Source organism: Oxyura jamaicensis, chromosome 28 (assembly GCF_011077185.1).
Source record: "Oxyura jamaicensis isolate SHBP4307 breed ruddy duck chromosome 28, BPBGC_Ojam_1.0, whole genome shotgun sequence".
In the NCBI taxonomy this organism is placed as follows: Eukaryota; Metazoa; Chordata; class Aves; order Anseriformes; family Anatidae; genus Oxyura; species Oxyura jamaicensis.
Genome location: NC_048920.1, coordinates 3,176,981 through 3,191,160, shown reverse-complemented (window position 1 = coordinate 3,191,160; position 14,180 = coordinate 3,176,981). Strand labels below are relative to the sequence as shown.

General features: G+C 57.3%; 3 protein-coding genes across 3 annotated transcripts in view; 1 reads left to right on the top strand and 2 right to left on the bottom strand.

Moving 5' to 3' along the window:
* HNRNPM (heterogeneous nuclear ribonucleoprotein M) overlaps positions 1–979 on the bottom strand; it is a 42,304-nt gene extending 41,325 nt beyond the window's left edge. The window contains exon 1 of the mRNA XM_035348353.1: positions 933–979. The gene's annotated coding sequence lies outside the window, so the exon portion shown is untranslated. The remainder of the gene's footprint in view (positions 1–932) is intronic.
* Positions 1–5,249, top strand: part of NMRK2 (nicotinamide riboside kinase 2) — a 6,258-nt gene extending 1,009 nt beyond the window's left edge. Inside the window, exons 2-8 of the mRNA XM_035348357.1 lie at positions 851–941; positions 1,734–1,782; positions 1,982–2,153; positions 3,670–3,741; positions 4,174–4,280; positions 4,691–4,776; positions 4,881–5,249. Coding sequence (XP_035204248.1) covers positions 851–941; positions 1,734–1,782; positions 1,982–2,153; positions 3,670–3,741; positions 4,174–4,280; positions 4,691–4,776 — 577 coding nt within the window. The 3' untranslated portion in view covers positions 4,881–5,249. The remainder of the gene's footprint in view (positions 1–850; positions 942–1,733; positions 1,783–1,981; positions 2,154–3,669; positions 3,742–4,173; positions 4,281–4,690; positions 4,777–4,880) is intronic.
* Positions 5,250–9,313: 4,064 nt separating this feature from the next.
* DAPK3 (death associated protein kinase 3) overlaps positions 9,314–14,180 on the bottom strand; it is a 5,457-nt gene continuing 590 nt past the window's right edge. Inside the window, exons 2-8 of the mRNA XM_035348356.1 lie at positions 12,943–13,303; positions 12,734–12,863; positions 12,341–12,389; positions 12,142–12,168; positions 11,888–12,040; positions 11,441–11,486; positions 9,314–11,248 (exon numbers count right to left, since the gene is read on the bottom strand). Coding sequence (XP_035204247.1) covers positions 10,706–11,248; positions 11,441–11,486; positions 11,888–12,040; positions 12,142–12,168; positions 12,341–12,389; positions 12,734–12,863; positions 12,943–13,303 — 1,309 coding nt within the window. The 3' untranslated portion in view covers positions 9,314–10,705. The remainder of the gene's footprint in view (positions 11,249–11,440; positions 11,487–11,887; positions 12,041–12,141; positions 12,169–12,340; positions 12,390–12,733; positions 12,864–12,942; positions 13,304–14,180) is intronic.

Here is a 14,180-nt window from a genome sequence, read left to right as displayed (position 1 = left end):
CCCCCCCCCCCCCCCCCCCCCCCCCCCCCCCCCCCCCCCCCCCCCAGATGTCTCGTGTTAAGGGAGGTTCTGCGGCTCCATGTCTGAATGGCTGTAAAAGGAAGTAGCTTCCCTCATTCAGAACTTATTATGAGCTTTTTAAAGGCACTTTTCGCCTGCCTTGCTCTCACGGGGCAGCCCTCTTAAGCCGACGAACGCCAGCCTCCTGAACAGAAGTGTCAGGGGGCAGCACGGGGGGGGGCCGGGGCCTTTACCCCCCCCCCCGAAGCTGGGGGAAAGGGCCCAACCCCCCCCCCCCCCCCCTTCTCCTCCTCCATCTTGCGGAAACACCCGCGGGGCTTCCCCCAGCCCCGGGAAGAGCCGCGAAGGCAGGGGGACGGAGCGGCCGCCACAGCGGGGCCGAGATGGCGGCGGGGCCGCTCCCCTCAGCGGCGGGGGAAGGGGGAGGGGTAAGGACGCGCTGTCCCGCGCGCGGGAAGCGGCGGCCGTTAGAGTGGCGCGAGCCGCGGCCGGACGAGGGGGGAGGGAACCAATCAGCGCCCAGCGCGCTCCGCCGCGGCGGGAAATTCAAACGTGGCGCGCGGGATGCGCGCACCCCAAAGTGGTTCTGTCAGCACCGGGTGTCCCCGTCAGCACCCCACAGCAGCTCTGTCAGCCCTGTGTTCCCCCCGTGTCCCCCGTCAGCCCCATGTCCCTGTCAGCACCCCAGAGTGTGTCCCGTGTCCCCCGTCCCCGTGTCCCCCGTCCCCGTGTCCCCCGTCCCCGTGTCCCCCGTCCCCGTGTCCCCCGTCCCCGTGTCCCCCGTCCCCGTGTCCCTCATCCTGTTCCTGTCTCACGTTTTCTGTTTCAGTGTCACCAACGGTGGCAAAACCACGCTGACCAACAGGCTTGTCAAGGCGCTGCCCAACTGCTGCGTCGTCCACCAGGATGACTTCTTCAAGGTGAGCCCCCGGCACCCGCCGCCGCTCCCACGCGTAGCAGTGGCCCCAGGCACCGAGAGCTTCCCTCAGTCCCCAGGACAGACCCAGCTAAAAGCCCCCTGTCCATGCGGACTCCCCAGGCTGGGCCTTTTCTCCTCATTTCACCTAAAAATGGTGCCCTCAGAGCCCTGCGGCTTGCACCCGCAGAGAGGTGCAGAGCCAGAAGCGCTGCCCTGGCGGCGGCCTTGAGCATGAATTTGGGTCAGAGGCCAGCCCTCGGCGTGCAGGAGAAGGTCCCACATGGTTTTCCGTTAGGATGTGGAACCTGGCACATGTAAAGCTTTCACTGGCCCACGAGTTACGCTGTGCTGCCCTGTGTTTTTGGTAGGAATGTTAGGAGGAGTTCAGGTATCTATTATTGGGCAGGTAAACTCGAAGTTACTTAGCACTGCGTTGGCACATTAAGTCCTCAGTGCTCGCTCTAGGCCTTCTGTTTATAAATAATTTGCCCAGGAATAATCCTTTACCTGCTCGCTTATAAATAGGGGACCTAGAGTGTTTTGGCCAAACTGTCAACCTCAAACTCTTTGCCAGAAGTGGCTTATCTGAGCCAAGAAAGCTTTTTTTTTTCTTTTTCAAAGCTCTCGGGTTGGTGAAAATTGGGAACTTAAAGTCTAACTTGATCCCAGTCCGGTCGGTAGCGGTTTCGTTAAGTGAACACTTTGTTGGGTGTTGCGGTAGCGTCCAGGTTGTGATCGGATCTTAGGATCACGCTGAGTTTGCAGCAATGTTTTATTGCTCACTATATTTCAGCCACAAGATCAAATAGAAGTCGGGGAAGACGGCTTTAAACAATGGGATGGTAAGAGCAGTGTTCGCTATAGGATGCAGTAATGTATATTTTTTTCCTAAGTATTTCTTTTTAATTATTAAAGTTTTAATAGTAAATTAATCGTAATTTCAATTTTACAAGTTCATTCTATATTATACTTTCAAACCTGTGTGGTTCAAGGTATTTGATTGTGTACCTCTTTCCCACCCACCCCCTTTCTTCTAACTAGTGTTGGATTCCTTGGATATGGAGGCAATGGTGAGCACTGTGCGTGCCTGGATTGAGAACCCAGTGAAGTTTGCCCGTTCCCACGGGGTGAATGTCACGCCTGGCTCTAAAGAGCCAGCCTCCAAAGATATCCATATTTTGGTCATTGAAGGCTTCCTGCTTTATAATTACAAGTAAGGTTTGGGGAACTATTAATGGCTTTCCAGGGAGGAACGCTAGGTGACTAGTGCCAGAACTAAACCTTCCTTTTTACTAATACACCCTTCCTTCTCCTTCTGAGGTATCATGTCTAAGAATTTCTCACGCGTAAGAAATCTGCTGCTGGTAAAACTGGGGTGCACACAGTGGCTTTTTTGGGGCAGGGCAGGAAGCTCTCCTTCCCTCCTGGTCTCCCACCTCACTGCCTAAACCGTGACCTGAGAAGGTCATTGACGAGAACAAGGAGGGAATCACTGCTGTGTTCACTGCTTGGAATCCCTCCTGGGCTTCGGGAATAGTCCTCATGTGGTACACGTGCTTGTTTAGCACTGGCTAAATTCAGCCGCGTAATTAATTGGAGCAAAGATCAACTTTTTTTTTGCATTCTTATATGGGGAAAAAATGCTTGGCAGGAAGCTGGGCAGACAAGTAGAGGAGAGAGCGGAGATTTCCAATAGCTAAATATATAAACTCCAGAAAAATGTGCGCTATAAACACAGCGAGCAGAGGGCTGGCTCCAAGCTGTAGCTTTGTTTACGAAACTTTTGCAAGAACAAGCTGTGCGTGACACTTGGCAAAAGTGGAATTCCTCCTGAGCTGTGCCACGGGACGGGCAGCTCTGGGCTGCATGCACAAAGCGCGGCCAGCCGCCGGCTGCCCCAGCACGGCACCTGCTGCTCTTGGCCCGTCCCTCGGGAGGTGACGCTCGTACCTCTCCTGAAGGTTACAGATCCCTCCCGAGTGCTCCGTCCTGGGAGCAGGAGCCTGCCCTTCATCTGGGGAATGTTTTATATTCCCCAGAGCTTGCTCAGTGCACACCATATGCATTTTCCAGACATCCCACCAGGGTCAAGCTAGCTGCTTAGGTTAGATTCTGCTTTTTAGATTTTAGAATCATTCCATGATTCTAAATGATAGAATGATTCTAAAATAGAAACATTCTAAAATAGAATCATTCTATGATTCTGTGCTTTTTAGATCTTTTTGCAGGGTTTATTTTCTTCAGCCTAGTAGCAGTGCAACTCCATAAGCCACGGTGGAGCTCGGTGACTGGGTTTCTGGAGGAACCTGTACCAAACCCGTTTCTCCGTGCGCGTTTTGACAGCTCGCTTCTGCACAGTGACAAGTTTGTTTGTGCCAGACTGAGGAGATAAAACTTCAGCTGACTGCAAACAAAATTGAGCGGATAGAGCAAGAGCTGTGGTTCACCCCCCGGCCCTCCTAGCCCCATGTCTAATCTTCCCCAGTAACTTGTAGCAGATATTTGGGGGGGGGGGAGTTCTGACCTCTGAAAGCTCGCATTGTTCACATTTTATAGCAACTAATAAACCCGCCATAGATCAGATCTTGCCTTAATGAAAAGCAGAATTGCCTGCCATAGACATATGAGTAAGAAGCAGAAAGATGTGTATGGCTTTCAGGCGTAACTTAGCGCTTTTCTCTATCAGAAAGCAATAAATAGACACGTTCTTTCTTTCCACTCCCCCCTAGACCACTGATAGACCTCTTTGACATACGCTACTACCTGGCGGTTCCATACGATGAATGCAAAAGGAGGAGAAGGTAAGCAGATGCTTTGACTCTGACCCTTCCTCCCCAAAAACACGGCCTGCTGCAGTCAGGAGAGGCAGGTTTTAGAGCCACCTGCATCTTATTGTCATCAGGAGATATGTGTCACTTGCAAATTGGAATTACAGATGAAAAGTTTAATCTAATTGGAGGAAGAGACTTTAATGTGGCACTTGCTGAAGCTCTGGCTGTCCCCTTTGGGGGTTTTGTCAAGACTGCATCCGTTAAGGGGTGCAAACAGAGCAGTTCTGTTGTGTGCTTCCCTTGGGTGTTTGGACAAACTTGCTGCAAAACGTGGAAGTTACTGCCAATTACTGATAAGGCCAACCAGCTCTCACGTGCTGTCGGATTAACGTCAGGCTTTAGTACTGCACCAGGGTGCCGTCCCCGTGGTCCTAACGCTGCTTCCCACCTCCATGTCCGCAGCACGCGCAACTACACCGTCCCTGACCCCCCCGGGCTCTTCGACGGACACGTCTGGCCCATGTACTTAAAGCACAGGAAAGAAATGGAGGACAACGGTGTCGATGTTGGTAAGGCTCTCCAAACCCAAATCCTTTGGTATTACACTCTGGGCTTTAAGCAAGTCAGTAATGTAATCAAGGCAGTTTAGCTGTAATGATGCAAGGCACTGTTTTTACTACTAAACTGTGGTCCTGCCCTACTTTCTGGATGGATAAATATATGCAGTTCTATAGCTCCTCCTCTTTGTTTTTATATTATAAGAACATTTTCCTTTATTATGAGGAAAAATTAAACTTTATAATGGGTTAAGAGGTTTTGGGGACATAGGTTTCTCAGAAGGATTCTATTTTCTGGGAAACAAAAGTGGAAAACAAGTCATCGTTTGGATTAATCCAGTAGAATAATTAAAAAACTAATTACACAAAAACTTTGTTCTGAGTAGAAACCTATGGGCTGACTCTGTCTTTTTTTCTTTCAGTGTATTTAGATGGACTGAAGTCTAGAGATGAGCTTTACAATCAAGTCTTTGAAGATATTCAGAACAAGCTTTTGAACTGCTTATAGGTAAATACATTCCTGCTCCAAGGGGGTGAAAGGCGGGGGGCTGACAGCTGGAAACAATCTGTTCCTCTGCTCGGATGGTCACGCTGCTCCTTCTTGCTTTGCAGGGTCTCGGAAGACCTGAAAGACCCGTGTACAGAATGATGTAAATAGTACTTGGAAGTCAGAATTGGGGTTTATTTGTGTAAACACTTCCTACACTGCCCTTTGGAAAGCATCTTTTGTATATAATTGAAAAATGAAGATAAGTTATTTGCAGCTGTGATGGACAGGATGTTTTTTTTTAATTTTCCTATTTTATATTCCACTGGCTTAAACCTAAGTTCAAAATGCATTTTCATCGTGGGACAAGTAGAGATGCATTTGGAAAACAACTGCCTCTCCTGCTTATATGCTTCTGCAGATATTAAGCCTTTACGCAATGGCTTGTTTGTAACGTCATCTTTCAAATTCAGTAAAGATCTATTTAAAATCTCTTTTCTGAGCTCCCATTTTCGTATGTTGATCACCTTTAGTAGAAAGAGGTGCACACACAGCACCACCAGAACAGCAGCCCACGCATCCCGTGGCATTTGACATTTCATGCTAACCATACCTGCGCAGCTTCAGGCAGCCTCGCTTGAAGCGATAACTCCGGCTTGGAAACATAGTTCGGATGTCCAACAAGGGTGAGAGTCTCAGAGGCGATCACGGGAGGTGATCAGCACTGCGGGTATTTTTAAATCGCGGGTGTGAAACCAGCTTTATGTCAGCCTCAGCTTGTCTGCACTTCTCACTTTGTGCTCAGGCAAATTAGCGTGCGGAGATACCGTGGCCCGTTTCACAGAACTGCGGAGCGCTCCCAAGGTGAGAGGTTTGGACGGACGCCTGCATTTCTGCCTTTTGCAGTCCAGACGAGAGAGTTATTGTGTCCTAAATTCTCCAGCTAGCTGAACTTTGCGAGGTGGGGACTGCAGTGTTACTGAGCTGAAAATCCAGCAGGAAAATGTGTGGGTTTTTCTCAGGGAATGAGCGTAGCAGCTTCACATTAAGATTGTGCCACATGAGGAATCTCTGCTCAGGAATTAGTACTGAAAATGCCAACCTAATTTTAGTCTGAAACAAACAGTGATCAAAGGTGTCCTTGGAGTGCGTGTGAATGTACTGATAGACTTCTGGTTAACTTCATGTGGAAGTGTTCCAAGGAGCCTGTGCTGGAGAAAGGCCTTTACCCTGCTATGTGACCTGCCTTCAAAACGTGTCCTGCAGGGGAGCTCACCCCCCACCAGGTACAGGAACACCCTGCGTTGAGACAAGCCCTGCGGTACGGTGAAAGGACACAGATCTCGTGTCCTCCCCTTCCAGCAAAACTATAAATAAATGACCTGTGGAAAGAGTTTGGGTTTTCTGCTGGTAGGCTTTTTCTCAGTGTTAGAGATGAGCAAAGCTTCCCACTCAAAGCAAGAGAGCACGAAAGAGAAGGAAGAGGCAAACAGTGAGAACGTTGAAATAAGTTGTAGCACGGAGCGAAACGTTGCCTAGAAGGACGGGCAGTAGAAAGGAAGGGGGGACATTGTTCCTGAAGCAAAAACAAGCGGTAGATCTTCATTTTCCTGCTCATCTCGTGTTCTCTGAGGCCTTTGAGAACAATGCCCAAGTCCCCTCCTCCAGGAAGAGCACGGCTGCTGTTCCGCACGAGGCTTTTAGGCAGGCACGTAAGTAATGAAATCTGGCGGGGAGACAGGCAAAGCGTGCTGAGGGCTGTCAGCCGGCTATCAAAATACCCCGGCTAAAGATAGGAAGTGCCATCGAGCTGATGAACCAAAGCACATGCAGCGCCACGCATAAAGGGCCGGTGATGTTAAAGCACAAAACCTCTCACGTGGGGCGAGGGCGGCGATCTTACGGACGCTCGCATAACTCGGCCGCGGCGTCAGCAAGGCTTGCGTCTGATTTTCGGCCGTGCCTTAATTAGAAAACTTGCTCCAGAAAGGCAAATGCTGTGGGTGAACGGGAAGTCACCCCAAAATCACCAAGGCTGTCTCACAGGATTTTAAATCATTAAAATTTTAATTAAAAACAAAAAAAATCAGGAGGGAGAGCAGCAGCGAGGCAGGGCCACCCCCCTGCGCAGCGGGGACGCCACAGCCAGAAAGGAGGAGCGGATGCTGACGGCATCCATGCTTCCACGAGCTATAAAAAGGCATATTTATTTCCTTCTGCGCCGCTCCAGGCGTGCCTGCCGGGACCCACCAAGCTATAATTACACCGTTACATGTCAGAGCGCTCTTGTCAATGGCAAACCTGAGGAATGCCGGGGACGGAGCGCTGGCACTTGTCACCGATACCTTGTAAGTCCATTCGGCATCGCCACACGGAGCATTGCCCACAGCCGAGCTGCACCCCTGCTCGCTGATGGAAAAAAGCAGTCCCAGCGGAATTTGGCACGGGACGGACGCCACAAGGGTTCCCCCGCGCTAACAGATAGGTTTAACCCGCGCCTGATAAGCTGCGTGAAACCATTTTGTCCTCGTGAGGACATTTAAGGGAAAAGGCACTGCACTCTTTGAGCTGCCCTCTAGGAAGCAACCACCAAAGCCTAAAATAAAAAAATAAACGCATTTTAACCCCGCATTTCCGAGCCCCCCCAGGAAATTCAGTTCCTATAGGATTTAGTACGTAGCAGTTGTTGAGTCCCTTAAGGACTGACCTCTGGGACACCTCCCAGTAAATCCTCCAGCACAGGGCAAGGTTGTTTTTGTTTGTCTGTTTGTTTTATTTTATTTATTTATGTATTTATTTTCCCCACCATCTTCACAGCCCCACACAGTCGGTACATCACGACCTTGTGCCAGCAGGCTGTCATATAACCCCCCCAAGGCAAGCCAGCCTGTGCACAGGGGGAGCAACAAAACTGCGGCGGCCGCAGGGGCAGCGGGGCTGGGGCCGCATCGCCAGAAGCCTTCGGGGAGCCTGAAACCAAAACCCGTGGTGGGACGGGCGCCCCGGCAGCCTTGGCACTATGTGAACTTTGCCCAGCCTGGGAGCAGCTGTGGCTATAGGATTTCCATACATCCCTCCGTGCGCTGGCTCTGCTGACAAAAGGCCACGTCAGAGCGGGTGAAACGCGGCAGCCGCTGGTTTGGCAGCAGCCGAGCTCCGGCCCCGGTGCGAGGGGTGCGAGCGGGCCGTGGGCCACCCCTCCGCCCCGGGGGGACCCCCAAACCCCCCCACCAAAAGCTAAACTGGGCAGAAAGCGGTGTCTGTGCTGGTTCCCAGCCACCAGCCCCGCACACGGGGGTGGCCAGAAGGAATTGGGATGGGTTCGCCCGACGGCAGCCCCCACCTCCTGCCACGGAGCTGGGGGGCGCAGAGAGACCCTGTCCCCATTGTCACACCTGTAAGGACATGGAGCTGTGGGGGGACAGCTGGAACCCTAATAAATGGCACCCCGACAGCAGCCCCCAGCCTTGTCACCACCGTGAGGGCAGCGCTCACGGGGCCAACCGGGCCGGCAGCACCAGTACCGGTGACCATGGCCCAGCCTCACCAGTACCAAGTGACCACGTCCCAGCCCCACCGGCCTGCTTCTGGGCTCTCGTCCCTGGTACTCAATTCCCCTGGCCAGACCCCAAAGCCACCACGGCGTCACCTTCCCCAAGGAGGGGGAGAGCAGCCAGCCCCCGGGGCCTGTGAGGAAAACCAGGGCCTGGCCCCCAGCTGCAGGCTGCCCCAAAGGGTCCCGAGCACCTCCAGGGCCACCAAGCTCCCACCCTGACCAGTTCCCGGCTGCCAGAAGCACCCACGGGAAGGGGCTGGCAGCAGGCCCGCAGCCAGACCCCACCGCCCCCAGCCCCGTGCACCCCAAACCCCCCCATCCCTGGGGGGCCGCGGCACTGATCCTGCCCGAGCCCCCGTGCGCGGGGCGCCGTGCGGTCACGCTGTCGCCCTGGGGCCCTGGATGCCAGCGCGTTGGCTGGAAAGGAGGGATGACTAAAATTATCCCCCATCCGCATGCCCCGCGAGCTGGGATGAAACCGACACCCCGCAGGCACGTCAGCGGGGGCACATGGTGTGTCCCCACGGCGTGCCCGCGTCCCGCTCGCGCCCAGGGGAGCCTCGGGTGGCTCCAGCAATGGGGTCAGTGGGTCCCCCCCTCAAGCCCTTGGGGTTTGGGCTCGGTCCTGGCCAAATGCGTCCAGATCTGGACCCCGCTGCCCCTGCGCCGTGGTGCTCGGAGCCAGAGGGCCACCCGCCACCCGCTCGCAGGAGGATTTGGCCGGTGATTCCCCCAGATCAAATTCAGCTTCGTCTTGGCTCCGGCTCTCCAGAGCGTGGGCAGCCGGAACCCCCTCGATGGTCCTGGCGGAAACACAGCCCTGGCCCCCGCACGCCCGCAGCGGCTTGGGACCTCGTTCCCTGGATCCCATTAGGGAGGGTCCCAGGGAAAAGAGCAGGGACCCCCCCCAAACTCCCCAGGCCTTCCCCACCCCCCAGGACCCTCCCGAATTCACGGACGCAGCCCCTCCCCGCCACCCCAACCCCACCCTACAGCACGGGCCAGGGTACAGAAACTTTTATTTTGATAAAAGGGGACGGAGGATGCTGTCCTGTGTCCAGATTCAAAAGCTGAGTGAGCTGCAAGCAGCCCAGGTCCTGCCTCCCACCGAGGAGCAGTGATGAATGGGAACAAAATCTGGGAAAAGCCACTTTTCTGATGTTTTTCCCTCCTGGCACTGCAGCCCCCGGGTGAGGGTCGCACCAGACGCTGCCAGGAGCAAAGGAACACGCGAGAAGGCCACGTGGAGCCAGGAACCTTCCCGGCATCTCGGGGGCCCGCGCAGGCCAGCCCAGGCCACGGAGGTCTTGGGAAAAGGCACAAGAAAGGGGGGAAGCGACCGACCCAAGCAGAGGTCGGCCAATTCCCCCCATGCTTGGACAAAGCACGAGCCTCTGAGCGCTGAGGACAGAGCCGGAGACCCCAGGGCGGAAGAGCAAGCACCAGCGGATGGGGGTTGCCAAGCACGAGCTGCTGAGAGAGCTCTGACGCCACCCCAAAAAGACCCCAACAGCTCAGGGCAATGCCATGGCTCCCGAGGGACCAAGGGGAGGACGGGGACAAGGACGAGCTCGGTGCCGGAGGGGAGCACAGCCCCACGGCCAGACAAAGGCCCCGTGAGGAGCTCGCCACCTCCACGGGCCGATCTGGTGCCCAGCACCCAGGAAAGCAAAGCAAAGAGGCAACAGCAGCCTCTGGAGGCACGGAGAGAAGGAGCCCCGAGGGCTCGGGGCTCCGAGAAGACACAGGCTGGAGCCCAGGGAGTCCCAGGGCTGCGGAGGTGAGGAGTGGTCCCCAGCTCCAGCAGCAACGGAGCATGGGGAGCACCCAGCTCAAGCACGGGGAGCATGTAGACAGCAAGCGAAGCGAGAGCTGCAGACAGAAAGCCAAAAGCCAGGCGAGTACAAGCCGGGAGCCTCGAGCCCCCCTGGGGCAGGGTCTCCCGGCACGCGCAAGCTGCCCACATGCCAACCCAGCAGTCTGTCAGAGCCCGCTCGGGATCCCTTTGCTATGGTCCCACAAGTCCCCCATCGCCGCCCGACGTCTGAGCGGGAACAGACCCGGGTCCAGGCAGCCGCTGGGAAAAAGGGGGGGAAAAAAGTGAAGCTAAGAGACATCAGGGACAGTTACCGAAGGCTCTCACTGGATCGGCTCCTTTGGCAAGCAAGGGGCAGAGCCACCGAGGTTCCTTCAGCGCCGCCTCCTGCGCGGGGACGATGGAGGGACGCCAAACCCCCCGGGGGCAGCCAGGCTGAGAGGCTCCTCCGGGAGCCTCGCTCCTACGCTAAAAGCTGCTGCAATCTGCTGCTACTCCGGGCAAACAAGCAAAGCTCGGCTGCGGGGGGCTGCAGCCCTCCCCGCGGGCTCCCCTCGACCCGCCAGCGCCGGGGCGGGCTAGCGGATGCTGCCGTCCCCCTCGCCGCTCTGCAGCTTCTCGCGCTCGATGGACCACACCAGCTCCTGCACGAACTTCATCTCGGAGGCCACCTGCTTGGCCAGCGCCTCGTAGTGGTTCTCCAGCTTTCGGTAGCGCCTCTTGAGGCCGTTGGCCGCCTGCAGCACGCTCCTGGTCTCCTCCTGCGTCTGCTTCTTCAGCGCCTCCGTCTTCTGCAGCTCCTGCCGGATCTGGCGGAGGTCCTGGCTGATGCTCTCGTTCTCCTCCTTGTACCACGACTCCTTCTCCTCGTAGATGGACAGCAGAGCCTCGATGTCCTCCTGGAAGGACTTCTTGTTCCTCTCCAGCTCTCGGAGGCTCTCCTCGGCCGCAGCCACCTCCTCCATGACCTTGGAGAAGCGCTCGAAGTTGATGTAGGTGTTGTTGGGCGGCATGCTGGAGTGCGATTTGATGGTGTACTCCTTCAGGCGCGTCGTCTTCAGCCGGCGGCGCTCGGGCTTCTTGCCGTTGTCCTCATTGCGGACGTTCCTCCTCTTGATCACCTGGGGAGGGGGACAGCCACGGCGTGGGGCACGGCCAGGAGAGCAGGAACGGGACCGCCTGCCTCTTCCTCCACACCCACCGGCGCTGCAGCGGAGCCAAACCAGCCCCGGCAGGGCTGAAATCGCTGCTGAGAGCTGCAGGCACGCAGACCTCCCCCCCCGGACACCCAAAAGGCACCGGTAACTTCATACCTTAATCCACGGGTGCTCCAGGCTTTGAGCTATCGTCATCCGCTTCCTGCAACGACAGCGAGGCTGTGATCAGCGGGGCTGCCCGAACGCGTGGTTTGTCCCTTGATGCAGCCCTTCCTCATCAGCCCAATTCCCTCCTAAGCTGCTGCAGCCACCGGGTGCGCCCAGGGACACCGCGATGCCGGCAGAACCAACCCCGTGCTGACACGGGGAAGAGACTTTGAATCCTACAACCAGCAGAAAACAAAGAGCAAAGGGGAAGGAGCGGGGGGCTAAATGGGATTTTGAAGCAGCTCAGCAGGGACAGCCAAAGGTGGTGTCAGGCAGCACGGCAGGCTCAGAGAGAAGCCCTAACGTGGAGAGGAGGAGAGCAGGCGTGGGGCTGCCTGCAGCCGGGGACCATCCCCTCCCCTGGTTAATCCCTGTTGTCTGCTCCCGGCCTCTCACTTGGGGTCCTTGACAAGCAGGCGTCGGATGAAGTCCTTGGCCAGCTCGCTGGTGTTGCTGAAATACTCCTCGTCGAAGTCGTAGTTGACAGCCGATATGTTGGTCAAGGTCTCCTGCTTCGTCTCCCCCAGGAAGGGAGAGGCCCCGCTCAACCTGTGGCGAGAGCGGCTTGTCACACCCCCAGCAGGCAACAGAGCACGGGGCAGGGACACCACGGTCCTGATCCCTGCCCTCACAGCGCCCCTGATACTCACAGGATGTACGTGATGACACCAATGCTCCTGGAAAAGAGAGAAGAGGAGGTCAAAGCCCTGCAGGTCCCTTCCCCCCTGCACCCAGTGGGCCTCATCCTGCCCTGCCCCGGCTCCTCTCCGAGCAGCGCACGGGGACGGCAGCGGGGCTGGCGCGCTGTGCCCGCCTGCAGAGCACCGGGACCCATGGGGAAGCACTCACCACATGTCCGCCTCCAGCCCCAGGGGTTCGTAGTTCACAATTTCCGGAGCTTTGGAAGGGAAGAAGGGAGGGAACAGATTTATTCTGGGGGGAAAAACTAAATCTGTCCCCATCGAGGCATTCAGCCCCCACCCGGCCACTTCCTCCGGAGCTTTTGGGGGAGACACGCAGGGCGCCCGGCTCTGCCCCCAAATCTGAGGGGGCTCGAGGATGGCAGGACTGAGGAGTCTGGCCGCTCTGCCCACCCTGGGGCTGCGGTTCAGACACTGAACTCATCGCTGAATAAAGGCATGAGAGGCAAAATCTTGGAGACGGTGGGAGAGGGAAGGAGCAGGGACGTTGCTGCATGCTTGGCTGGGGACCCCCCCACAAACAGCGCCTGCTCAGCCTCACCCACAAACTCCGGGGTCCCAAAGATGTTCTTGAACTCGTTCCCAGCTTCGATCTTGTGGGCGATCCCAAAGTCGATGAGTTTGATGCGAGGGTTTGGCACGTTCTTGTCCAGCAGCATGATGTTCTCCGGCTGCAGAGGAAGAGGAGCAGCATTTAGAACCCACCCCCCAGACTCCGGACACGAGGTACTCACGCGTGCCAGGCCTCACCTTCAAGTCAAAATGGGCGATGCGCTTGGAGTGCAGGTAGTGCACCCCGTCCAGGATCTGCTTGAGGAACTGGGTGGCCTCCTCCTCCGTCAGGGACTCCTTCTCGGCCAGGAAGTCAAAGAGCTCGCCCCCCGAGACCAGCTCCAGGATCAGCACCACGTCCGTTTTGTTCTCAAAGATGTCGTGCAGCGTGATGATGTTGGGGTGCTGGATCTCCCGCAGGATGTCCACCTCCCTCTCGATCTCCTCCCGGCTCACGCCGCGCCGGCTGGATGAGAGCCGCCGCTTCTTGATGAACTTGGCCGCGTACTCCAGGCCCGTTTTCCTCTCCCGACACTTCCGCACGATGGCAAACTGGCCGCTGGGGGAGGCAGGGAGGGGACAAGGTGAGGAGAGGACATCCCGCACCTCGCCTGCTGGTGCAGGAGGATGCACGGTTCCCCCCGGCTTCCTTGGAATCGGGGTCCTCCCATATGGGTCTGACACAACCCATCTGCTCCCTGCACTGCTCCCCCAGCTGTAGGACGGGACTGGGGGCACCGAAGCCCCTACAACAGACCCAGGAGGAGAAAAAAAACACCCCCAGGGCAGGCGTGGTTGTGCGGCAGGGCTGGGGTACCCCAGCCGCCCACGTAGCCCCGCTCGCACCACGCGGCTCAGCCGCAGCCGGCGATAAAACCAAACCCCCGCGGAGCGGCGCTGCGTGGGACGCAGGAAGGAAATTCCTCCCGAGCACACGGCGGCTGCCGGCTCGTCCCCGCGCTGCCCGGGGCAGCTGCAGATGCCATCCCGATCCGCTCAGCCCCCAGCCGGGCCGTAATCGTGGCCTCCGCCCCTGTTCCCCGGCACGCGGCTGCTCGGGAGCCCGGTGGTCGCCACTGGCGGGTGGGAGGAAGCCTGAAATCTGCCCGAAGAGGCTCCTGGCACCCGTCCCTCCCGGCGCCCTCGAGCCCCAGCAGCCCCCCAGCAGCCAGGAGGGGGTCGCAGCCCCACGTCCCCACGCTGCCCCGTCCCCTCCTTGCCGGCTCTCGGGGCCCTGCCACCGGCCCCGCTCGCCCGAGAGGCCTTATAAGGCCCGGAGCGGAGCCGCCACGGCCACGTTCCCCAGGGGCAGCCCAGCACCGGCAGGCCCCGCAGCGGGGGAGGACCCCGGAGGCCTGCGGCAGGGCCCCGGCCCTGAGGGGTGGCGGGGGGCTGCTGGGGGCTGCTGGGGGCTGCTGGGGGCTGCTGGGGGCTGC